We start from the raw sequence: 26,361 nt of genomic DNA on the forward strand, positions 1-26,361 counted from the left end.
GCTGCTGCTCTGGGAGGAGGGGGCAGTGAACTACTCTGAGGCAAGAGCAAGTTTCTGAGCTGAGGCCTCGCTCTCACCTGCTGGCATGCTACCCCAAACTGGGGCTCAGCAGAGACTTTTGATCAAAGGGGGAAAAGTTGTGAACGATGACGTCTCTGTGGTGGCTGACGTGTATGTGGAAGATGGAGTGGTGCAGCAGGTGGGCCCGAACATAAACCCGGAGCCCTCGACTGGACTTGTTGTGCTGGATGCGACCAACAAGCTGGTGATCCCTGGGGGCATCGATACTCACACACACATGGAGTTCCCTTTCATGGGTAGCAGGTCAAAAGATGACTTCTACACTGGAACCAAGGTGGGTGCACATGTGCATGTCTGTGTGTGCATCTGGGCTTTCTCAGAGAGGGGTGCCTGCTGGTCCTCCAGGATTATTTCTGAAAGAGAGAAGAGAATGTGAATCGAGCATGGCCAGTTGATCCTGTCCCTTTGTCTGGGACATTGTCATAAAGCAGGTGGGGTACTCAGAGGTCCACCCCCAACCAGAATGTTATTTGGGCTCCTCCAGAAACTATTGTGATTGCAGGGGTCAAGTGGGGCAGGCATTTACCCTGGCTGTCAGCATGCAGACCACAACCGGCTTTGGTGCATCAAGCTTCATACTTCTCTGAGCAAAGGTTAACTAAAGCAACAGTTTAATTCCCCCGTGCTGTTAAAGCATTTCTCTGGTAAACTGATCTTTCTCCTCTGTTAGCATGAGAGAATGCAGGCTTTTCTTCTGCCATTCACTTTGGTGCTTACTGTGTGTCTCAATGAAAGTCCACTCCAAATACACTTTATGAAAGTACATTATTTCTCCCAGTCTTACACTTGGAGTGGGTTTTTTTTCAGCTTTTTGGCTGATCTTATTATATACCCTGAATATGAAGAGTGTATCAGTTACTCATAATAGCAGTATTACACATCATCTCCATACAGTTTCCATAACCAAAACTTTCAAGGCACTTTTCTAAGAGCTTTGTTGTGCAGACTGAAAGCCTTGGTTCACAGAAAGGATCACATTGCCCCGCTTGGTTTGTCTGCTAGCCATCAGACAGAGATTGCTATACCCAGCTTGGTTTGTCTGCTAGCCATCAGACAGAGATTGCTATACCCAGCTCCTCTCACAGGAGAACTGGGATTTACTAAAAAGCAGAAAATAAGTTTTTAAGGTTTTTCTCAGTAACTCTGAGGTACTTAAAGGACAGGGAAGCTTCAAGACAGAGGCTGCATACACAAAACAGGATGGTCAGATAGTTGCTTCAGTGCCTGCAAGAAAATTCTAGATCGACCTTAGCAGTCAGATGTCAAAAAGTTAGATATTGTGGCTATCCTTAACCCAGGTCAAAGTGTGGAAAGTGTTCAGGCCTATTCACTGAAGGTCATCCTCTGACAAATATTTTGGCAAGAAATTCAATGAGACAGAGTTGTATTCCAGGTATTGCAAAATATGCTACAATGATTAGCTAAGATTTACCCATTCAGTTGAATAAGTAAAGGCATCTCTCTTTACAGACCGAGGGGGAAAAAGATGTAGGGAATAAAAAGAGATTCAAGTGGAGTTGTGGAACCCATTACTTTTTTTTTTTCTTGAAGTCTATAAATTTTCTTTAAATCCTGTTTAACAAATAAGTCAATCAATCTTGTTAAAAAATATTTGACAGTTTGAACAACTTTTCTGGGAGAAAATGTTTGGCTCAATTCATTAGAGATTGCAAATACTTGTGTCACTCTCCAAACTTCTCTTTTTGCTGAATTCTAAATGAGCAGAAGGAAGAAAGAGACTAATTGTCATAGGAAAAGGAAGAGTAATACAGCATGAGGGACCTGGACAGGGTGGATAGATGAGCTGAGTCCAACATTACAAGGTTTAACAAGTCCAAGTGCAGTGCCCTGCACTTTGGCCACAACAACTCCCTGCAGCGTTACAGGCTGGGGACAGGGTGGCTGCACAGTGCCCTGGGGACCTGGGGGTGCTGGCTGACAACAGACTGAACATGAGTCAGTGTGTGCCAGTGGCCAAGAAGGCCAAGGGCATCCTGGCCTGCATCAGCAGCCGTGTGGCCAGCAGGCCCAGGGAGGTCATTCTTCCTCTGTACTGGGCACTGGTGAGGCCACACCTAGAGTGCTGTGTCCAGTTCTGGGCCCCTCAATTCAGGGAGAGCATTGAGGTGCTCAGATGCATCCAGAGAAGGGCAGCAAGGCTGGTGAAGGGTCTGGAACACAAGCCCTGTGAGGAGCAGCTGAGGGAGCTGGAGCTGGTCAGCCTGGAGGAGGCTCAGGGCAGGCCTCGCCCTGAGAGGAGGATTCAGCCAGGCAGGGCTTGGTGTCCCAGAAAATTGGTGAGAGGACAAGAGGACACAGTCTTAATCTGAGCCAGGGGAAGTTTGGGCTGGACATTAGGAAAAAATTCTTCACAGGAGGAGTGATTGGGCATTGGAAAGGGCTGCCTGGGGAAGTGGTGGAGTCACCATCCCTGGAGGTGTTCAAAGGAAGACTGGATGTGGCACTTAGTGCCATGGTTTAGTTGATACGGCGGTGTTAGGCCATAGGTTGGACTTGATCTCAAAGGTCTTTTTGAATCTAGCTAATTCTGTGATTCTCTGATCCTGTGAATTTGGGCTGTGCACATTTTGATCTGAATTGGTTGTTGCTGTTTTGCAAAGGGACATTGTTCAGAGCAATAGAGAGGATTTCTTTTGCTAATCTGGAAGAAAGCAACAATTTCAACAAAGGAACTTTAGTATTAGATCAATTTCTTTTAGTCAAGAATCTGGCATCTGTGTAACTTTTTTCCCTCCAAAGGCAAGAAAAGGAATAATTCAGTTTTCCATTAATAAGAGTGGAAATTATTGGTTAAAAAGCAATTTTTGATCACCATCTGTTAAGTAAAGTTGTAGTTTATTTTATTACTTTACAGCATTTATGTAGAGAATGTAAATTCCTCATTCTATTTAAAACCCTCTATACAGTTTTACTAAATGATATTCTATCTCTAATAAAAATACGTTTTTAAGCACTGTAAAATATTTTAGTATTAGTCAAGAGTTTGGGGGCTTTCATATTGTATTTTCAAACTCAATGGGGTTTTTTTGTTGTTGTGTATTTGCCCCTTAGTACTTGCCTGTCACTCAGGCTTGTTTTTTCCACTACACAGACTCTGAGGCAGCACATCTCAAGCTGACTGTTCTCTTCTAGTGCTCTTCTTCCTCAGTGATTCCACACACTTGAGGAAACTCGCTGATGCATAAACACTACAGACACATGTCCACTTCTTTCATAAGTTTTTGTACACAAAGAGAAACTTCTCCTTCAGTGTGAGAATTTCACTTGGATTCTCCTGAACATGCTTTTGAGAACATTTTTCTCAAAGCAAATGAAATTCATCTCCAAAATCATTTTTCCATTCTGGACTTTACTCAGGGGAACTCCTCAGTGGCTTTTGGCTTTTCAGTCCAGATTAATTGATGTAAGGGAGTTGGACAGGGTGGAAGGAAATCTGCATTATTTCTGATTGCTAAATATTAACTTTCGTCTTTTCAGGCAGCTATAGCAGGAGGAACCACTATGATCATCGACTTTGCCATCCCTCAGAAAGGTTCTTCTCTTATTGAAGCCTTTGATACATGGAAAAGCTGGGCAGACCCAAAAGTCTGCTGTGATTATTCATTGCATGTGGCAGTTACATGGTGGAGCAACAAGGTAGACGCAAGAGCTTTACTTTAAATTCCATAAATTTGTACTATGCCTGTTTGGAATCAGTCTTCATGTGCTAAATACTGCTTGCTGGTTAGTGATTTTGTGATTAAAAACATTTGAAATAACCCGCACCCTTCTGAGAGTATAGGTATTTGAAAGAAGTCTGCAGATAGGCTGTATCTCTGGATAATACTGCACAAAGTTAAAGGTAGGGATTGTGCAAGACAAAGACCAGGCAGGTCAGAGGGGGAAAGAGGTGTTCACAGTAATTTTGTCTTTTGTTGCTTGAACACTTGATATTTTATGCTTCTGATGAGTTTTAGCGGTTTTGGTTGGTTTGTTTTTTTTTTTTTTTTAAGTGCATACATAAAAAATATGGTACTAGACTTCATTTGTAGAGGAAGATTTATTTTCCTGGGTGGCTGCAGTAAAACCCATGTAAAGTAAAGCAGGACTGTAGCCATAGTACATTGAATGTGAAATAATCTAAAAAACCTTTTTTGAATTTACATATGGGAGAATCATCTTAGCTGAGTGAATGTTTGCTGATACCCTGAAAGCTTCACTGATAAATTAATTTTTCAGGTGCGTGATATTTATCAGAATGAGACCCATGTTTTACAAGATGACTTTGGATTCTTGGAGAAGTATGCATCAGTACACAGATATACTAAGTAAATTCCTATTTTATATATGAGTACTTCTTCTAATTTTTAAATTCTAGAATATATGCACCAAAGCATTCACTCTGCAAACAACACATCTTTGGTATTCTGTGTACTGAGTGCTAAAATAGCCTCACCACAACTTCTAACTTAAGGCAAAGGCATAAAATAAATTCTTCAATGAAATATGAGTAATGTGCATTTGAAACAGGCTCAGCAGACAATCGTGGAATTGTACTGACAAATCCAATAAAAATAGGGAGATGTAAATCAATGAAATGTTCTAGTTTATATTAAGAATGTAGCTGTTTTTAAAGGCCAAGATTAAAAGAAATAGGTTGGGCATTTTGTAGATGCAAAAGGCCTGGGTGAAAAAGACTGATATGCCATACCCATCTGATCAGCTCTTATCTCATCAGAATTTGAACTATTAATTAAAAGCATACATTCTTTACAATGCCTTCTGTTAGCTGTAGTAAACAGTGAAGAGGATAAATGACATGCCTCTATATTTGTGCCATTTTGTCAGGTACTTATTTGATAACTGCCACTCAAAATGTGCTCCCATCCCTCCTCTGGATAACTAAAATATTTCCTTGCATTTTTTATATATCTTACCCTTATTGGGAAGACTCAACCAGATTATTAGAGAGAAGATGAAAAATAATATTTTACTTTTTGAAAGGAATTAATCCCATGGAAATTTTAATAGCATTACAGATGCATATCAATTACTGTAACCATCATTTTACTGGGAGGGGAGAACCAAAGTTCTGTAATATATGTTTCTAGCTAACCAGTTGTGCAAGAAGCCTTGAGACTAAAATATGTGTCTTACTTTCTTTGTGATGCAATGTTTTGCTGGACTTCATAGGCTCTAGCAGAAGCAGGGAATCCTATCAGAAGTGAATAAAAAAAAAAAAAAAAGAAAAAAAGGCAGGCCTTCATGTAGCATTTTGGAGCTGTTTTGTTTGACAACAAAATGTTTCAAAAGGCTCTGTGTGTTGTTTAGAGTCAGGACAAAGCTCTGTAGGATGAAATCTTTTCTGTCACTGTGTTGTTTGCTACAAGCTGCAGCCCACTGCAATCCAGTTTTGAAAATCGGTTTTGCATAAATGTCCATGTTGTGAGAGTTGGACGCATTGACTGTAATATTAGAATGGGTGTTTCCAACACCAGGAGGTTTATTTGAAATAAAATTCTGCCTCATTACCTTTTGTAAAAAGCATTCCCTCCTGCAATTAGTTTGTGCTTCCAATATTTGCACTGCAGTGCTACCCTTTTATATACTTTAAGAATCAATTTGATACAAGAAGAATAGTCTAAACCAGTCTTTGAATATGTGACTTGGGCTGCTTGTACTGAACATATGTTTGATGAGTGAGTAAAGGATCACCTTCCATACTTACAATTTCTTTATACAAAATTATTAATATGTAAAATACAATTGCTGTATTTTTCAGGTGAAGCAAGAAATGGAAAGTCTTGTTCAAAACAAAGGTGTCAACTCCTTCAAGATGTTTATGGCCTATAAAGATGTATACATGGTCAATGATGAGGAGCTGTATGAAGCCTTTTCCTGCTGTAAGGAACTTGGGGCAGTTGCTCAAGTCCATGCGGAGAATGGGGAGCTAATTGCACAGGTGCACATTTGACATTTTTTCCATCCAAGTCAATAATATAGATGGTCCTAGGCCTAGGTCTGTCCAGGCATAGTCAGCTCATGCAACAGAAGCAGATCCAGAAGTATGGAGAAAGCTCCACTGGCTGGGCACAGAAGTCTCAACATCCCTGTGTGCATAATTCATAAATGCTTCACTTCATACCTGCTTCTGCCACCCTAGTGCTGAGTGGAGGCACTGAGAGCTCTGGGGCCCTGAGGTGTAACTCCACTGGTAATACTCGACATCAGTGGGAACTTGAGTGGCTCTATAGAATAGTTTCTATTCCAGTCAACAGCTTCCAACTCCTGTAACAGAAATTAATTCATTGCTAAATAAACTCAAATCAGCAAATCTTAAATTTAGTCCCAACATAGGGACAAAACCTTTTTGCCTTTTAGAACCTCTTTGCCTCTTGGAGTTTTCAGATGCTCTGGATATGCATCTTTGTATTTAGTAAGAATTTTTCCTTTTTTTTCCTCCCCAGTGAAGGTTAGTAGCATCATTGGACATCATTGGCCATGATATTTCAGTGTACATATTGAGAGAGGGGTAGGATTTTCAAGAGCTGTGATTGAATCCTGCAAGCTAGTGAAATGTCTTCTCTGAATTTACTTAAGTATTCTGAGACCTGAATTTATTGAGAGATATGTTAGATTTCAGATAAAACTACAGTAACTTATTTTGGAAAAAAATCACAACTGCTTAGTTGTTTTTTTTTCCTTAGCTGCAATGGTGGCTTCAGAATCCATTTGACGGGCAGCATGCTCATGACACCATAGATACACTTTAACTGACTCTTACATGCTTGTGTGGGGTCTGCAGGGTGCAAAGAAGATGCTGGCAATGGGAATAACTGGCCCTGAGGGTCACGAACTGTGTCGTCCTGAAGAAGTGGAAGCTGAAGCTACACAAAGAGCCGTTACCATAGCAAATGCTCTGAACTGCCCCCTTTATGTCGTCCATGTCATGAGTAAATCTGCAGCTAAGGTGATAAGTAATGCACGAAGAGAAGGTAAAAGTTGTAATTCTTTTATGCTTGGACAGTGGCATTGGAGGAAGGGTCATGGAAAACCAAACACAGCACTAGTGTCTTACTTTTCATGGGTGTTATAAGCCTCAGATCATGGGTGAATTTCTTGGAGCAGGATGTCTAAATTGTGTGTGTTTCTGTCTGTCTGTCTGTTTGTGTGTTGTTGGGCTCAAGGGGAGCAGTGTGTAAGAACAGCAACCACAATTCTCCCCAGAGCAAATTTTTTTCTCTTCATATTGTACCTCCAAGGTCAAAGTGATGGCCAGAACAGCATTATTGCAAAAATGATGTGACCAGTTCAAGACAATACTCTACTGTTCTTCTCTCGAGTTTGTCTGCAAGGCTTTACCAAATATCTTGATGAGAAATTCTATAACAGAGACCACACCATATTTTTACAGACAGTGCCATGATGACTCCTATTCACTGGGCATTTAAAAGTCATGGTGAAGATGACAGTGTCTGAAAGCCTTGATTCCCACCAGTGCAGAGCTGCTCCGGTTTGCACTGCAGTGTTCACAAATAACTCTGGTCAGCCAAGGGGGCCTGACTTTGCTGACCATCTGTTGGGTAGGCTAGAAGCAGCCTGAAGGCTGTAGTTATTCAGGATGCTTCATCTCCTCATCTCTAAATTCATCCAGAGCAGTATGTGGAACAACAGCATTGTGAGGAGACATTATCAAGGTGGAAGGAAGCAGGACAGGAGCCCAAGATTTGGTGGACTTAAAATTATCTGTCCTCATTATCTTTTTGAATAATTTTTACTATGATTTTACATCTTTTGCATTTACAGTTTGTTTTCACCTGACTTGATATGAATTTCATATAGACCTCAGTTTTGCTATTTCTTTTCTTTAGATAATGCCTACGCAGGAAGTATAGATTATTAATATTAAACATAGAGTATGAGATCATGATAAATCAAAGCAGTGAGATGTCATTGTACTAATATAGATGTATATGATTATGCACAATATGTATGACTATGACTTCTATAAGATTTAGCAGTAATTCAAGTTTGTGCAGAATATATTTTATTGGCACATTTTCTACTGTGCTATACTGGATTCCTCCACTAGATGCCAGTGCTGCCAGGAATGTGGATTATATCCATGGGTTGGTTGTACATTCACAGGGTGAATGTGTGCATTCACAGGGTGCACATTAACTACAAGTTATGGCAACAGTTGAAATACCCAGATTAAAGATGAAAAACATAGAAGAACTAAGATAGTGTTTTATAATACTGTTCAAGTAAAGAATTTTATGCTGACACTAAATACTGTAAAACATTGATGAGGCGTGTGTTGTAAGAATAGTCTGCAATGCCAGTTTGATTACTGAGGATAGATGTATGCTTTTCTAATATGTATGCTTTCCCAATATTGCTAAGAAAAAATTGGGACAGTTGATGCAGATTGGGGAGCAAATTGTATTTTATGGCCTCCTGGGCTGCTGCAGTCAGATTCACCAATGCTTTCTTTTGTGCACAGCAAGATATAACATATCTTCATAATTCATATCATCTGCATAGAAGTATACTGTTTGGAAAAAAGAAATCTAAGATTGATTAAGAAATTTCAAAAGATAACTAGGGTACCACAAAGGTAGTTACAGGAATTGTAGTTTTTAATGAGATTGATCTGTATGAATTTTGGTAATTGAAAATTCACTATTGTTGGTTTCAGTAGAAGTTATTTTTCATTTTTCAGTAAAGAATGGTAATAAAAAGCAAGGAATTCTAGACAAAAAAAAATATTCTCAAAGTATTGTATGAATGACATAAATAAAACTCAAATATTTTGAAGAAAGACATTCAGTTTGGACAGGTTAAAAACCACTCTAAATGTGAAATTTGTGTAAACTCCTAAATACTGGAAGCCTCTCATACATTTGAAATATTCACTCTAAAACAGTTAATGCATCTTTTCAAGATCATTTCTCCATGTCTTGATGCTGGCTTCCTGCTATTCACGATTGTGAAATTCTTCATGTTCCTTTTCAAGCACTTAGCATGAAATACAAAGTGTGTGTACATATTCATCCCTGCCCATGTCAGAGGAAGATTGATATCCCTTCCAATTCCATCACTGACCTCAGAAGGGGAAAAACAGATCTTCAGTGAGTGAAATCTATTTTCTGGTTGACAGTGTGATACCAGAATTGAATTGCAATTGCATTGCTTCTCAAATTCTATGAGACAGTGATTTTCCTAATCAAAAATGTAACTCAGAGCCCAACTCTTCCTTGTCACTCATTTAGCTGCACAAGGTGAGAGCTAAAATTAGAGGCTGAAGACCTGATAGAGCTTGCTCTAGACACTAGGCATAATTCTGTTGTCTTCAGTGAGTTATGGCTCAGACCTTGAAGGTTATAATCAGTCATACACTCTGTAAAGGACCAGCAGTTCTTCTTCTAGATTAAGCAAATTTAAGAGAATGAGGTGAGCAAAAGTCTTTCCTTCTCTCTTCCCTGCCAGAGTTCACCATCTATGTCTGCTCTGATCTCCAGCAACACCACTCAAGGAAGGAGAACTCCAGATTATAGCAGCATGTTTTTCATGTGCATCTGTAATGGCTGCTGAATATTCAGCAGGGAATCCAAAATTCCACACTGTGGCCATGTTGGAGAGGGACAAGCTAACTCATGCCCCTATCCTGTTATTTCTGTGGGGTCCTACCAGCCTGTTTGCCAAAAGCAAGGCTCAGCAGCTCTCCACTGAGAGGATCAAAGACAGCATCTCTGTGAGAGCAGCAGTGTGTGACAGGTGTGACAGCATCTCTGTCCTTGCTTGTCTCAGTGGGCTGTTTCTTCATCCCTGTGCAAAATATGGCCTTGAGTCTGGACAGAGTCAGTAGAGGAACTGTATTCTTCTACATAAGGGCAGTTTGATACATTTGTGTGCATGACACTCTTATTCCCTTAAGTGGGAAGACAAAAGGGATTCTCTTCCTGCTATTGTGGAAAATCTTCCCTCCAGTGAGAACAAAAGGCTGTAGAGCTCTCATGTCAGGCAGTGCAGCTCCTTCTCCTTATTAGGATTACCTGATGTGAACTTACTGGGGAAAAATAATGTGACCTTGTCTCCCACTCGTGCCACCAGAAATGCTTGTGGAGAGAGCAAGGCTAATAAAATGGGATTTAGGGGTACATGATTTATACTGTCTCCTCCTAAGAAATGCTTTCAATCTAAGCTAAAGGTGGAGACCATAGAATCATAGAGTGGTTTGGGTTGGAAGGGACCTTAAGGATCATGCAGTGTGATGATTAAAGCTCAGGTCCCTTTTCTCATTTAATGTGATGCTACAGCTAGGAATGGAACTTTCTAGTGGAAACCTGGAGAGCACAATCTTACTGAAAAAGTAATTTTTAATAAAAATTTATCCTTTTTAAAAAGGTGCATAGAAAAATATGTCCTTGGCAAGATTACAAGACACTTACTTAGGCTTACAAAATTGCTTCCTACCAACAGTCACTGGTTATGTTTCTTCTTGGTGAGGGGAAAGGCATGTCCATTGCTGAGGGAATACAAACTCTCAAGCTGATTCTGAGCACAGAAATGCAACTAAAAATGTCAATTTTTAGCTGTTTCATGCAGGACAGCTCAAGTCCACGCTGTGTATAGGCTAATGGATGCAATGCTATCTGTGATTCAGTAAACCCTGCCTTGCAGTTCTGCTCCTTTCAGAGCTTGTGAGTATCTTTGCCCCATATGACCTTATCCTAAGTGCTTCTGAAACTTCTACTAGAATAAGAACATATGGACCAGTTTTTCAAATCTGTCAATATTAGTTGGTGTTTATCAGTATTTCAAGTCTTTTTGAGTTCTGGTAGATGGTACAAAAATAGCAATTGAATGCTCTTCTTTTTGATAAAGCAATCTATTAAAAATAGCCCTGGCTAGCCATTTAGGGCATGTGATAAAAAGTCACCAAATACACAGATGTTTACCAGCTGCTCAGAGGTGTCAGGAAGACCAAGCAGCAGAACACTTAGTGGTTCCTTTTTTAATTGAATGCTGGAAAATATAACAATTTGAAAGACATGATTTATTACTGCATTACTTCACTTTTATGCCTATAGGCAGAAGTCAATCAAGCTAGAAGAACCTTAATGCAGAATTCCCTTGTTGCCAGTTCAGCTGAAAGAGCCTTAGTGCAGAATTTCCTTTTTACCAAGCTTAAAGCAGAATCTTGATATTATTGTATCCTTCAGGCTGGCTTGTCATGGCCCAAGTGAAATGCAGGAAGTTGCACATTCAGCAGAACTGTCCAGAGGTAGTCTGTTGAAACTGCAGTGTTCAGACTCAAAATCACTTGAGGGAATAACTTCTATTCCTCCCCACTCATGGGAACAAAGGGAGCTGGTCAGCTCAAACTCTGACTGCAGAAATACTGTCATCAGCTATGGTACATGAGCTAGAATCAGTTCAGCATATCTGGCTGGGAGCTTGGAAACTTCTTTTCATGTTGTGAAACTATGATGAGAAAATTATTTTTCTATTATTCTCTGAAGTCTTTATTAAGCAAAAAATTATTATTTTCCTGCAATTTTAATTTTAATAATTTGTAGCTATGTCCTAATGATTTATAGCTCAGGTTTACTTTGGATGAAAGCTTCTTTAGCTTGTTTAAATGCAGAAGAAGAGACACAAACCACATGTCCCCTCCCTCCCCTCTCTGGTGGCTTTGAAAATGAAAAATCTGCCAAAAGACTAATAGATAAATGTGACAGATTGGTTACATATACCAGACCTTCTCTATATACATCTAGTTTGGTGCAGCCTACCCTCAAATACAGTGTTTGGAGTTGGCCAGGGAAGGCCAAGGGTTCCTGTAAGAGTCAGGGAAGACCTTGAACTAAGGTGAACCAGGTTTCATCCTAATTTCATCCATGTCTCTTCTTAGGTTTCCTCATTCAGTTCTGAATTAAGAAAACACTGATCTGCTCACATCTCCTCATCAGTGAGTGATCATATCACTTCCATGCATGGCCTCATAGTCAGTGCTTTTGAGCTCCAAAAATAAGATGTAAAAAAAACAGTAAATATCTGCCTAAGTCATGTTTTCAAGTCTAAAAATGGTAGTCTCCCTCTGAGCCCAAGTATTAATCTATAACATATGTAGGTAAGTGGGACTGAGAACTTAGACTGGTCCAAGCCAAAGCATCAACATGAGACAAGGACATTGAGCATGTCAGAGTGCACTGACACCGAGGTGGTTGTAGCAAATTAGTAACGCTAGCAGGGAGGCTTTAGGCTGTGGACAAAGTTGTACTAGGTCGTATTTGGAATAAATGTACAGTTCAGTTGTACCAAAGCAGACCTTGAACCATGTAGAGATAAAGTTGTTTGAGGCCTTTTAGCAAATCTAGCAGAAAAGATTTCAGGAATGGCACTAGTGCAATGAGAAGTGTATTTTGAAAACAATAGAGCTCCTCAGTATCTACCTATGCCAGTGCAGGAGTTACAATCCAGTAGCTCACACAAGTAGCAGTCTAATGTACAGAGAGAGATCTGCAAAGCTTTGCTTTTTGTTTCCCCACAGTACCATGACTGCATGACTTACACCCAGAAGTCAGAGAAAGGTCACAGGGTTGTAGCACCAAGCAATCACCAGCTGTGGCCTTGCTGGGGCAATGCAGTGGTGGTTCCAATAGAAACTGTGTCTGGAGTGAAATCTGGCATTCAATGCAAAATATCCACTGTCTGTAGGGTTCAGAGGAGGGAGAAGGCTCTTGCTGGGACCCAGCAGAGGCTGCATTTTACCAGCCCCAAGTGGCCTCTGAATGGGTGTGGGAGGTCCCAGCTCATCCTGGTTCTTTAGTGACCATTGCAAATGGAGGCATTTCCACCTGTCCACTGCAGAACTGCAAAGTGTCTGGACCACTCGCTCAGGGAGTGAAACATCTTCGTCTGATGAGTTTCAAATCCATGTTTCCAGGAGAAAAAAGTAGTTGTGTCCAAAAGCTAACAGCCAGTCTGGGTTGGTGTCCTCTTCTGAGGAAAATAGGATACTGTGCAGCAAAGGATAAAAGATTAAAACTTGGGAGATAATTTTAAAAATTAAGTTATTTATAGTTTTTGATTTGGGAAATCTTTCGATATTTTCTGGTTTATGTCTCCTGCCATATTGTTCTTCCTGACAATTAAAAGTGCCACCTTGCAAGGTCTGTATGCTGTATATATTAACTGGCACTTGTGTAGTCAGTAATTTCAGAGCACTAAATAGGTACTACCAAGTATATGAATCTTAAACATAATTAATGCAACTGAGGACTGCTTTCTTTTTGAAATCTCAATCACATTCCTAGTAAACAATGTGTAAAACCCATTATAGTATATCTATCAACAATTTAATTAAAAAACTTGCCCAAGCAATATTCTTGGGAGAAAATATATTGGGAAATCACTAGCAGAAAATTCAGAACAAAGATGTTGTGTTATAGCTTAGTTTATTATGTCCTTCCATATGTAGGTGTTTAATTTGAAGCACTCATTTAAATTTAAATTCATTGCCACCCAAAAAATCCTTAGCAGAGAAAATACAAGTTATGCATTTCTGTGTTGTTTGATAATGATACCTTTGCTTTATATTTTTCAGGAAAGGTGGTTTATGGGGAACCTATTGCTGCAAGTCTTGGCACTGATGGCACCAACTACTGGAATAAAGACTGGGCTCATGCTGCAGCATATGTGATGGGACCCCCACTGAGACCAGATCCATCTACTCCTGGTTTCCTCATGAACTTACTGGCCAAGTAAGCAGATGAACAAACAGTGACCACTGATACCCAAATGCACAGCAAATTTTGTCAGGAGTGCATAATAGCAGGCTGATGCTCTGGAGATTTTCTAAGTACAGAATGTTACGTTATCAGAAAGGAGAAATGGAGGGTGAAATCACAGATTGAAAAAAATTTCTCTTTTCATATTTTATTTCTCTGAACTCTTACAGCTTTCTGTCCACATATGATTTTATTCAATAAACCTTGCATTGCTCATACCACAGCAAAAATTGTAACATGACCAGGAAGACAGGCTGTAAGTCAGTGGGAAATGTGTAAAAGGTGAAGTCACAGCTAGATTTCTGGGGTTTGTTGTCTGATGTCTTTTTCACTTGAAATTCAAATGCTGCGTAAAACTAAGCCTGCTAACTTCTGAAGGTACATATAAGATATTCACTTCATAACATCTACTTAAGAAGGATGTAGAAAAAGAAGTATCTTTAGGATATCTGCACTTGACAAGATGTGTGGTTTGCTGGTATCTTATTACCAGTAAGGGTTAACTGCACAAAAGGGTTGAATTTGACAGAACAGCCTGTAATGGTACGCCTGAACACAGAATAACTGGTGTGCAGATCCATAGTAATTTCAGAGGTCATATGGAGTGACACAGACTAAAATTTCCCAAAGTGAGGATGAAACCAGGCTGCTTGCTCTGGGCAAAGTGGACAGTTCCTCCATTTGTGGGATGTCTTTGACATATCCAGAGTAAGAGTCAGTGTTGGTGCTTGTTTTCTTCTGAGGGGTTTCTGAAGAGGAAACTGCTTCATAGGGTAACTGGCTGTTACTGTGGAGCCAGTCTTGGAGGATGGGACTGAGGGCAGGCTGGCAGGGCATATCAGTTTTTGTCTTGAAGGATGGATATTTTGGTCCACCCAGCCTTACAACAGGTTTTCCTCTGTGGTACTGTCTGGTACATGCACTGATTCATAATGAACTTTGTTTCTCTGTAGTGGTGACCTGTCTGTGACAGGGACTGACAATTGCACCTTTGACATATGCCAGAAAGCTCTGGGCAAAGATGACTTCACAAAAATCCCTAATGGAGTGAATGGTGTGGAGGATAGGATGTCAGTCATATGGGAAAAAGGCGTGGTAAGTAAATCAAAATGTCCAAACATAGAGGTAATTGATTTCTCCCACAAAACATGATCTCTCAGCAGGTATTAACTCTTCAGTTTTATCAAGTGTGTTTATCATAGGACAACTCATTCAACTGAAAACTATAATAGTTCTTATTAGCTCTGACTTTATGCTCATGGAAGAAGGAAGAAGATTCTTAATGTCTAAAGTATTTCACTGAAGAATCATTTTGATTGTTTAGCATTTAGGGATTGCTATTGTTTCAGTGGTATTGCAAGTACATTTCCTTGAAGCGTTTTTTTCAGCTTGTGAAATGAAAATAAAAGAGGTACCCACAGCTTCAACTCTATCAGCTGTGTATTTTTTCCTTTTTTGATCTCTCTCCAACTTAGCTATTGGAGGAGTTTGCACAGTGGTGTGCCTGTCAACTTGTAATTTATGTTTTAATAAATGTTTCTCAAATGTGATAAGATGAAATGAGCAGCTTCAAGTCCAACTGACTTCAGATTCTCTTGCCAACACAAGAATGGTCAGTGCTTCTCAGGCAATGTCTGATGAGAGGGGAGGTAAGGAAATCTCTCAAGGAATCTGCTGCATACTAGGTGTTATGATTGCTCTGGCTAATGCAAAACTGTGACGTTCTGGAAGTTCTACTTCTATTAAAGTTCTCTTGCTGTAGTGAAGTCACCTTGACAAGGCACTGTGAAACATATTCACTTGTCACGGTATAATTACCTACCTCACACACTTGGTAAGAATGTGGTTCATGATATCTCTTCTTATCTGGGATTCAGCTTCAGCTGATATGTTCAAAACACCCACTTGTGCCTATACTTCCCTGTGGCACAGCTCTAGTGATCTAGCTTGTGGCTCACATGAAACTGAGACATGAATGTGCTCATCAGTGCTACTTTTGAACAGTGCATCCTGTTGGGCAAGTTCATTTTTTAAAAGTTCTTCCATTGATAATATCCTCCCTTGTCTCATTTGTAAAATATTACACAGTTGTGTGAGTTTGTTTGAACAGCTTCTCTCTCCTCCCACACACTATTACTTAGAAAAGCAGTGTTCACCATTTTCATTATACTTTTCTTCTCAGATGACTGCTCACAGACCACCATAAACATGTTTTTGTGGTAGTCTGATTCCCAGACTCACCTGTGCACAATATTACTGCCAGGGTAGTTGGCTTTCCAAACAAAAAACAGTCATGGCAGCTGAATTAAATTAGTGACACAGCAGTGGACAGTCTCAACACATGTATATCCATTGTTATTTGCTATTTTGCTGAAATGTCACGTCAGCAATCTTTTTTTTATACTACTTGATTGCAGCATTTGCTGATCACTGTATTTGCAAATCAGTTTTCCTGTATTACACATTGTACCTTGCCTTGCCTTATCACCTTCTAGGCTCCCCTTGATACTGTGTCACCATTTTCAAAACCAAGATACTCCAGAGATGCTGCATTTCCCGAGGAAATTGCTGAGCAGAACTGCAGATTTAAAGCCATCTAAAACATTTAAATTCAGCTGACTTGAGGCTGGATCCACAGAATGTTTGGTTCAAAGTTGTCTTTTTTTTTTCTCTTTGCTGTGGGATAAAGTAAGATAAAGTTACTGTATGTAGTGAAACATACAGTATGCATTATGGGCATCTGAGACAAATAGTTTTTACTTCTAAACACTTTTACTTCTAAATTCTTCGGTATGACCTTTAAAAAAATGATGGATGTCACTTATCCTAGTTTTTCAACAGAAAAAGTTTTTCAACAGAAAAACAAGAACATTTTTTCATTCCGTGTTTAAAAAAGTAACGAGTTTGCTTTTGTGTACTGTTTTGCAGCACAGTGGAAAAATGGATGAAAACAGATTTGTAGCTGTTACCAGCACAAATGCAGCAAAAATCTTTAACCTTTACCCAAAGAAGGGCAGAATTGCTGTGGGCTCTGATGCTGACATTGTAGTTTGGGATCCTGAAGCTACAAGGTATGCATGGGAAGTTGTTCTCCCTCCTCCCCCCCACCCCCAACCCTTCCAGCCTTTCTGCAGGAAAAAAGCAACACAAAGCCTTTGTACAACAAAAAGCCTTTAGTTGAGGTTATGGTAGTTTTAAATAGCACCTTGTGTGAATTAATTAAAGGGTTTTTTCTCCAACAATGGTGTAGGTAAGGAGACATCTTTGATCTCTAGATGGATTAAAAGGCATTCTCTCTGATTGCTGACCAAGTACAAAAATTAAAAAGTCTGTACATTATGCAACCAGAGCTTGGTATCCTAAGAGTAAAAATAACTCCTTTGGGATTTTAGAGCAACTCTTTTTAGTGCAGGAGTATGTTTGAATTCCTCCACTGCAAAGGGCAGGGAGAAGAGTCTGCTGCACTGTGACCCGTTACAAACTTGTGTTTTGAACTTAGAGCCACTTAAAGCATGATCAAAGGTAGATTGAACTTACTTCTGAAGCTCAATCTTTTCATGCTTATACTTTTATTTAAGGAGTTTTCTGATTGTGTGCACAGTAATTCTGCTAGAATAGAGCTGGTGGCACTGACAGATGCACAAACAGTGTCCTGGTGTGTCTTAGTTTGGAAAGACAGGAGTCTAATGAGGAAGGCAGGAGCCTCCCCTGAAATGGAGAATGTAAACCCCCTTGCCCCTCCGAATTGCTATAAATTTTAAATGAAGGGGCTCTCAGGCAAAAAATATGGGACCAGGAAATAACAGTTCTTTAATAGGGAAGAAAAATAAAAGGATAAAACAAACAATGCAGTACACTAAAACAGCTCTGAGTCAGAACTCAACCTGTCACCCTGTTGGTCAGGGTGTTGGTAGAAGTCCAATTGGAAATGTGGCTTCAGTCCTCCCAGAGTGTCAGGGGTGGCTCTGTTGGAGCAAGGGGGTCCTGTAGAGAAGGATGTATTCTTCCTCCAAAGATCCAGCGGAAGAAGAGGCAGCTGCTGTTCCTCTGGGGAATCCAGTGGAGAAGCCATGCTAGTATGTCAGAACTCTGGATTATATCTGGGTAGCAATGCCTGGCTCCTCCCTCTGGGCGGAGCATCTCACAGTGGAATATAGTTCTTATCAGCCATGCACTGACATACTGATAACTGCCTGTTATCAGCAGATGTCCCCTCCCAAGGGAGGAGTGATTGTGAGCACTCAGAGAGAGAGATAAAGCAAACTGCCTACTTTACAAAAGACAACTACCATACAGATGGTAATAGAATATGTCTTGCCTTGCAATCTGGAACATGGTGTCTCACCCTGCATGACTTGATCCCATGGTATACCATGGAAAGGGCATGAAGTGAGCTCACACAGCATAGTGTACATTACAGCTGATTCCTGTCCTCAGGTGTATTCACACCATCAGCCAACTCCATAGTCAGGCCTCTGTAAATATTTCGGGAATTATATCTTGAGTCTTGCTCTGGCTCTTGTGCCCATCCTGGTCTTGTTTAAGCTGCCTGGAAATGGTCTGAGGGCTGTCTGTCAGAGCCAGATCTCCTGGGGAGTTGTATCTCAGCTGAGCTGCCTAAGAGCTCTGTGAGTGCATCTGCACTGTCCCAGTGATGGGCAGGGTAACTCAAGTCTGCAGGAACTCTAACAGCCAAGCCCTACCTCTGATCACCCATGCACACAGCAGCAGCAGCAGGTCAGGAAGGGCTCTGGGCTGGTGGTTTTCTTCATGGGCTCAGCTCTAGTGAGCAGTGTGACCACATAACTGTGCTTTCAGCCTTTGATTTTTGAGAAGGAAAAAGTTGAATACTCTTTTCATGGTGTAGGAAAGTTCTGAATTGTAACTGGACATGTCTGATTCTGGTAGCCAAAAAGATAACATGCTGCACACCCTCTGCGCAGTCCTAGATTTACCTTACACAAGCAAAAGTCCTTTGACCAATCTTCTGGGGTTTTGATCTTTGATATGTAATGCTCACTCATTTCAGTATATTAATGAGTACCAAAAACATGTGTTTTAAGCTACAACATTTGAGCATATGGAGATTGCTATTCAGAAGTCCCATAAAAAAATTGACAGTACCAGCAAAAGAAGTTTCAAGAGTGTCAACAACCCAAATAAATATAGAGGCTTGCCCAGTGCTGGGTCAGGGAGATTTTCATGTGCATTATGCCTTCTGGCATGTTGAGTAGGCATATTTTGAGATACCAGCACTGAGCTATTTCAGGAGAGTGGAGCTATAAACTCTGATTTAAAAAACCCCTGAAGGATTGTTTTCTGAACTCTCTTCTGCTCTGCCTGGGGACAAATGAATCTAAAGGGATAACAGAGTTCTGACAATGTTCTCAAGGTGCTTTGTCAGCTCCTGTAATTATTTAATTTTTTTTCCTCTCAAACATTTCTTCTGCTCCCCTTCCCTCTCTCCTGAGTGCCCTAATTGCCTTTTCACCCTCTTTAGCTGTGAAGGTGCAGTTTTTCTTTAAGCATTTTTTTAAACATTTGAACTGTATTTTCTTATTGAGCAAGCTTATTTAAAGTTCAGCCAATATTTTCCTTTGGGATCTGGTACTGTTTCCATTGTTTATCCATTTGGGTTTGCTGGGAACAGTCTCTCTGCAGGTACAATTTTGTGAACTATATGAGACAGTATAAATAAATCTCACTGGAACTTGTCTATTAATTTCACTACAAATCCTGAAGAGGGCATAAACAGCCCATCAGAAAAAAGGGATCGAGCTAATGGAATTCAGCCATTTAAGATGTTACACAAGGCACAGCCTCCTGTGTTTTGTTGATTTTGGGGAGTGATTTTTGGTTTCACAATAGGCTTGTTCCTCTTTCTTGCTAAGTTCTTCCTCTTTTGTGCGTGACTTTTTTTCTTATTTGCAACCACGAGTCTTGTAATTTTCCCATTCTGGTTGGAGGTTGTTTTGCTGTAGTCTTAGAATTCTGATTGATACCAGCCTAATGAGTTAGACAATTGCTGAGGTATTGCTGTGAGGAATTGATCTTATCACTGTCTGTCAGAGGAAGTCTATACAGAAGATTCTAGAGTCATTTAGAAAGGCAGTGCAGCTCTTTCATACAAAAACTTGTATCCCCACAAAATCAGCGGCATTTCCCCACCCACATCATTGCCCAATAACGTCGGGTGCTATCTGAGCACTCAGGATTTTCTCTCTCTAGGTTACAAAACCCCAGTGAATTCAACGTGACAGCTCTGCAAACTGGGAGCAATTGCAATTTAATGTTCTGCTTCCAGCACTGCTGCTCTAGCTGAGGCTTTCAAATGTCAGCTTCATTGACTGGCCTATTTCTGTAGCATTTTCTGGTAATCTCTGCAGAAAATACTATATCAACAATTATATCATTTGCTACTGTGTTTAAAAGCATCTGGATATTTGTTTTAGCAGGTCTGCATGACAGCAAGCATTATTGGGAAGAAACATTAAATGTACAAATTGGTTAGGAAATGCATTACAAAAGATGGGTTGTGAGTCATGCCCCAAAGTAGGTGTTCTTGTTAGCTTCCTTATACTTATTCCATTCATTAAAGGCCACAAAAATACAAAAGGGATCTGTTGGTTTATTGCAAGCCATGTGCTACCAAATATCATATTGCAGACCTCAACACCCTCAGCATCCCAAGTACAGTCTGTGCATACAGGATTGTTCTGTGCAAACTCCTTGGGAAAATGCATGTAGGCAGCAAATGTGTACTCACTGTACCATCTTATTTTAATCTGTGCTTTGATCAAGACTATTCACTGACTTCTTTTGTGGCTGCACACAAATAATATAAAAGCCTCAAGTCTGAGACAAAAGCAACTGTAATGACTTTTTTTAGGAGGAGAAAGCAGGGTAGGTAAGGGAAAGGGAATTTCACCTGTCAGCAAGTCAGTGTCCTCTATAGCTGATGCCTTTAGCTATTTGAAAGCAAGAGTATAAAATCTCTAGGGTTTGTTTCAGAAATGCTCAGCAAGGAATCTAAACACTGCAGTGCCCAATTCAGGCAGTGAAAAGAGCTGAGCATCCCTTGTAAAATAGGGGCAGAAGGTCCTAAAAATCTTGTAAAGAGACATCCAGCTCCCAGCAGATATTAGGGCTCAATTAATTCACTGTAGCCTGTCAGAGCCTTGCAAGTAAACTCTGGATCAGGTCCCAAAGGCAAGATCAAACACCCATAAGGATAAAAAACCTGTCTCAAATAAAGTTTAACTTTCTAAGTCCAGCCACTTCATTATAACAACATGCAAATTGGGAAGCCACACTCCCCTGGGTTTTTCCCTCATTAAATATATCTGAGAAGTTAGATACTTCTGATTGCAAAGGCAGAGCTGGCTATGCAGGTAGCACCATCCTCTTTGGGCTTTGCTGGAGTGGCCCATTTGGCAGGCCCAGGGTGTGCCCCACACGTGCTGGGGGAGGTGGGCTGGAGCCCTGAGCAGGGCAGTGGTGGCTGCAGCCCCAGTGCAGCTGCCACAGTGGGGCCCTGGCCCCAGGAGATGTGGGAAGCCTTTAGTGGGGATGGGAGGAGGAAAGGGACATGTCACTCTGTAATCTACCTGCCTGACAGAGAAAGATGTTTGTTTCTGGTTTGTTTCTAGTATTTTTGCATTTTAAGGGAAACAGTGACTGGATGTGAATCAGCAAAATGTCGGAGTTCCCCTGTCTCCTGGCATATGTTCCCTCAATGCCTTTGCTTCCATGCAGATATGTTCATGGCTAAATCCTTTGCATTTGTTAGAACCAAAATCTGTAGCCTATGTCTGTCTCATTTGTAGTCAAGTCTTCAGGCTCAAAGGCTTAAGTGGGGACTTCACAATGTTTAAGCACTCTGCCAAGTAACTGCCTGTAATTTTTAGTAACATAAGAGAGGAAGAAACCAGGATGTTAGCAGATTAGAATAAATAATGCTGTATCTATCTTACTCTTTTGATGAATGAGCATAATTTTGAATACTGAATATACAGATGACTGCATCTAATCACAATGAGACAAAATGAAATAATGTGGTGTACAAATATCTATGTATAGGACAAGTATGTTCTGGCATTTTCAATAGCCCCATGTTCTGCACAAGTGAAAGCAGTGTGCATGCATAAATGTACACTAATTCACCAGAATCCTGCCAAAGACATCTTATCTCAAATTAAGAAAATGGGGAGAAGGAAACAATAGGCACAAATTAAAATGTAGGAAATTCCATTTCAACGTGATAAATAATATTTTCTGTGATATCACAGAAAATATAATAATATTTTCTGTGATGGTGATCAAACACTAGCACAGGTTGCCCATAGAGATTGTGGATGTCCCTCTTTGGAGGCACTTAAAACCCAATGTAACACGGCCCTGAGAAGCCTACTTTGACTGACCCTGATCAGAACAGAGGGCTTGAAATAGATGATATCCAGAGATGTTTTCCAGCCTCAGTGACACGGGTTCTGTGGCCTGTAACAAGATGAGCCTCTCTGAGAGTGCTTGATGTTTGTTTCCCTAGTAACTTGCTGTCTCCAAAATGTCACTTGGTATCTTCAAAGAAGCCAATCTCAGAAATGTTACCCAAAAAATTAAATAATTCTTTATTTTCCCTTTACATAATTCTGACTTTTTCCCCTTGTAAATGCTTCAAGATCTTCTGTAGTCATTGTATAGACTAATTTGTGTTCTTCTCTTTTTGTATGCTTTTCTGCAAGCTATTTTCTGCAAGCTATTTTTTCATTACTGCTTCTCTTCTGCCCACAGTTTTTCACAAACGTTCACTTTCATTCTGTATCAGCTTGGAACAATTGGTTGGACCAGACTGGATAATATTGTTTACAAATGAGCTACTTACCATAATAAAAAAATATTTTGTTGTCATTGTCTAATCCCCTTAAAATGATGAATTTTAGGAGATATGATTGCATGAAATAAATATTCCATTTCTTCAGATAAGTCACTTTGATCTGAAGCTCCCAAACATTAACTTTCTCCCTCTTCTTGCATTTCTTTTTATCTACAAATCTTCTCAATTCATATGACTACTCAAAAGTAATGTTTATTGAAGATATTTTTTAAGAGGCTAGGAATTTTACAAATAGTTGCCTGCCTATTTTTGCATATGCAGTTATTGCAATTCCTTAATATAAAGTAGGCCGTAAGGTTTTTAATCCACATTATAGGCTTATAAGTAGAATTTTTACGCAGATTTGAATAGTTTCTTATATTTCCTCTATTTTCTTTTTCCTGTTCTTTGCTTTTATTTTTAATAAAACTCTTAATTCTCATTATAAATGAGTTGTGACTCAAAAAACACCAAAAGGTGGCATTTCTCACCTACCCCCAGCTCTGAACAGCTCAGAGATACTGCACTATAAGCATTGAGAGAATTTACGTACAGCTCAAATACTCACTCCTGCATGAACTGGTTTTCTTTGGCAGCTGTCAACAAAGCAGCTCTTTTCAATTACAGGCTTTATTATTACATTTTAAATTAGGAAATTAATTGATTATAAAATAGGTGTCCTCCCTTTATTGAAATGTTGAACAGCTATTCTTGCCTGAGGGCTGTCATCTACAACATTCCTTCATATTCCTGTCTCTGAACTTTTTAAAGAAATCTGAGTGAGGTATGTAGCCATTTCTATTGAATGTAATTAAATTCTTAATTTGCTTGCTTATGTGACCTTGAAAATTCAAAGGACAATCCTTATGACAGTCAAAGTTTAGGTTCTAGAGCTGATGTAGCTTCATGTCCTATGCATTAGGAAAGGTGTAAGATCACTCTAATATCCAATGGTTCCCCTTCATCCATGTCCCCCTCCTGCCCAGCTGTAACTCACTGTTTGCTGTTTCCATCTCCGACTGAAGCGTAGACATGTTTGTTGAGATGAAAACTGGTCCCTCTAACTCCTTAACAAAGTTTTAGGTCATAACTTGAGCTGACTACCTGTATAGTCTTGAATTTCATCCTATGTGTCGCTGCATTAGTCTAAGCTGCTGCTCTTTTTCAAGTTTCAAGCTGCAGTCTGTATTTAATTAGTTGCAATACTCTAGGAGTGGCTGTAAAGTCCTTTCCCACGTACAGCATGCATAAATACAGTACTGCTTGTCACTGCATCTTCATACAGAGCAAATCTGTCAGTTGTTTTTAGACTAAATTATTCTTTGACTCTAAATTAGTTGGACAGATGTATGATGGTGAAAAAAAGACAATTTCAGAAGCATGTCTTCCTCTTTGGTACTAGGGGAATGGCAGTGTATATATTAATAACTTCAAATTGCTTTGCAAGTCAGGTGTATCAAAAGCGGCTGAAGTGAATTGCATGGAAACACTGATATAAGTAAGAGCAATATAGGACCTGATGTCTTTAGAGTATCCTCTTTGTAGAGGAGAATGTTCTTTGAAATGTTGAAGTAATTGTTCTGATCTCAGCCTCCACTCGAGAAAGGGTTGTTTGAAAAAAGAGCCACTGCAATTTATAACCAGAATTAGGTAATTTTACAAGTCTTCTTTTAAAAATACAATACAGAGTTTTGAAAGGAATCTGTTTTCATGCTGAGTAATCCCAGCATCACTTGGGATGCTGGAGACAGCTGTTAAGTTGTACTCTACCATGGTGGCAGCCTTGGTTTCTTGGATTATTAGTGGGTTACAACTGTTTTTGCCATTAGCTGAGAATAAACATCAGAACTTTGCTAAGCTGCCTGCTGCTGAAATGGGTGATAGATCTGTAAACAGTCTGTTGCATCAGGTTGCTGAACTGTAAGCTTCAGACCCACACATACCATCTAGTTCTATTTGGTTGCTTGCTTGCTATCGGAAACTTTTACTGGCATTGATAATGTCAGAGGGTTAAATCACAGGCAAATTTTGGTCATTTCCATCAAGGAAAATGCACTTCACCTTCAGAAAGGGCAGCATGATCAACAGCTTGTTTCAACATAAAAGCTGTAAATGAATTCTATTGAGGTTTGTTGCTGAAGCAAGCTCTGGAAATGTGTTTTGTCCTATTGCGAAGTTTAGCTGTACAAATGGATATTACTTTAAAATGTGCCAACTTCCATTCATTTTGTTTCTTTAAATGAAGGACGTACTTACCTTTGAGGCATGGTAACCTCTAGTGATCCTGTTCTAGCACATTTAAACAGCTCACATGTTGATGAAGAATCTTGCTTATTTTTCTGTGTTTCCTCAAATTACCCTCTTCATTTTTATTTTCATGTCCTGGTGCTATTGTGCAAGTAGATAGGATATATACACAGAGAATGCTGAAGATTATTATATTACATTTGTTCTTACTTACTGTTCTGGCAATTGCACCCATAAGGGCAATGCAATAAGCCTGAGGAATATGTTCAGAAACTCCTAATAGGGCTATTATAACAACCATGGATAAATTTGTTTGATAGGACCAGTGAAAACAAGAGAGGTTTGATTTTTCCCAAAGTCAACCTACAAGGTGATGCTGATATTGGTGAGCAGGCATGCATAAGTTTTCTGTTCAAGGTATGTTGTATAAGGCAAAGTTTTTACTCCTATGGGTAGACTGGTCATAGACAGTATTTACATATGCATATATATAGCCTTTGAAATGTCAGTTACCACCAAGATTTAAATGTAGCCCTTAGCAGAACCAATTACTCTTAGTTCAACAGAATGACATGAAAGAAAATGAAGTGTCCCTCCATGAATACATTTTTCCTCTTTATATGTAATAATTTTGAATATTAATATGATTATTTTTGAAAATGGCTATATTTCAAGTAATATACAGATTTTTGCGTTTCTCATTTTGGTAAGGATATTGACAAAAGTTAAAAAAATTCTTCTCCAAATGGATCAATATTTTAATCTATTACATTTCATATTCCTTTTGACTTTGATAATTCCTTTGCAGAAAGATGCAGTCTCTGGAACAATATGTATGCACGTATATGCATCATAATATATGCATGATAAATTTTTGATTGCATGAGCATCCATCCTGGCAAAAGCCTGATTAGTAGCCAAAAGCCTGATTAGTAGCCAAAGGAGGCATGAAGCCTCCTTCTTTTCAGAAACTATAAATGATGATAAAAATATAAACTCTCTAAATAATATATATAATCTGTAGCTTGGATACAGGAAGCTAATAATATAGTTAACTGAAACTCAGAGTCTGTTGTTGCAGTATATAGTAAGTAGCTTAGTAGGGAAAATGGACAATAAAGGAGGTATAAACAGCCTGGAACTTCCAGACAGTAATGTCATCTCTAGCATTGGCTCTGCCTTTAAAGTAGCCAGCTGGGATTGGAAAAATGGTCTAGAAAAATGGAAATCATATACAATGAAGTCTATATATACAAAACCCAATAATACAATCTGTCAAATGAATACTGCTGAAGTCTGAAGTTCTAATTTACTTAATACCCTTGGAGGAAACATAAATAGAAGTGTGATGTCTTTATTATT

General features: G+C 39.6%; 1 protein-coding gene across 1 annotated transcript in view; it reads left to right on the top strand.

The window, feature by feature from the left end:
* DPYS (dihydropyrimidinase) overlaps nucleotides 1-26,361 on the top strand; it is a 31,490-nt gene continuing 5,129 nt past the window's right edge. The window contains exons 1-7 of the mRNA XM_058804856.1: nucleotides 1-355; nucleotides 3,580-3,738; nucleotides 5,864-6,043; nucleotides 6,887-7,076; nucleotides 13,697-13,853; nucleotides 14,834-14,975; nucleotides 16,809-16,951. Coding sequence (XP_058660839.1) covers nucleotides 86-355; nucleotides 3,580-3,738; nucleotides 5,864-6,043; nucleotides 6,887-7,076; nucleotides 13,697-13,853; nucleotides 14,834-14,975; nucleotides 16,809-16,951 — 1,241 coding nt within the window. The 5' untranslated portion in view covers nucleotides 1-85. The remainder of the gene's footprint in view (nucleotides 356-3,579; nucleotides 3,739-5,863; nucleotides 6,044-6,886; nucleotides 7,077-13,696; nucleotides 13,854-14,833; nucleotides 14,976-16,808; nucleotides 16,952-26,361) is intronic.

This window comes from Ammospiza caudacuta, chromosome 1 (genome assembly GCF_027887145.1).
Source record: "Ammospiza caudacuta isolate bAmmCau1 chromosome 1, bAmmCau1.pri, whole genome shotgun sequence".
Classification (NCBI taxonomy): domain Eukaryota; kingdom Metazoa; phylum Chordata; class Aves; order Passeriformes; family Passerellidae; genus Ammospiza; species Ammospiza caudacuta.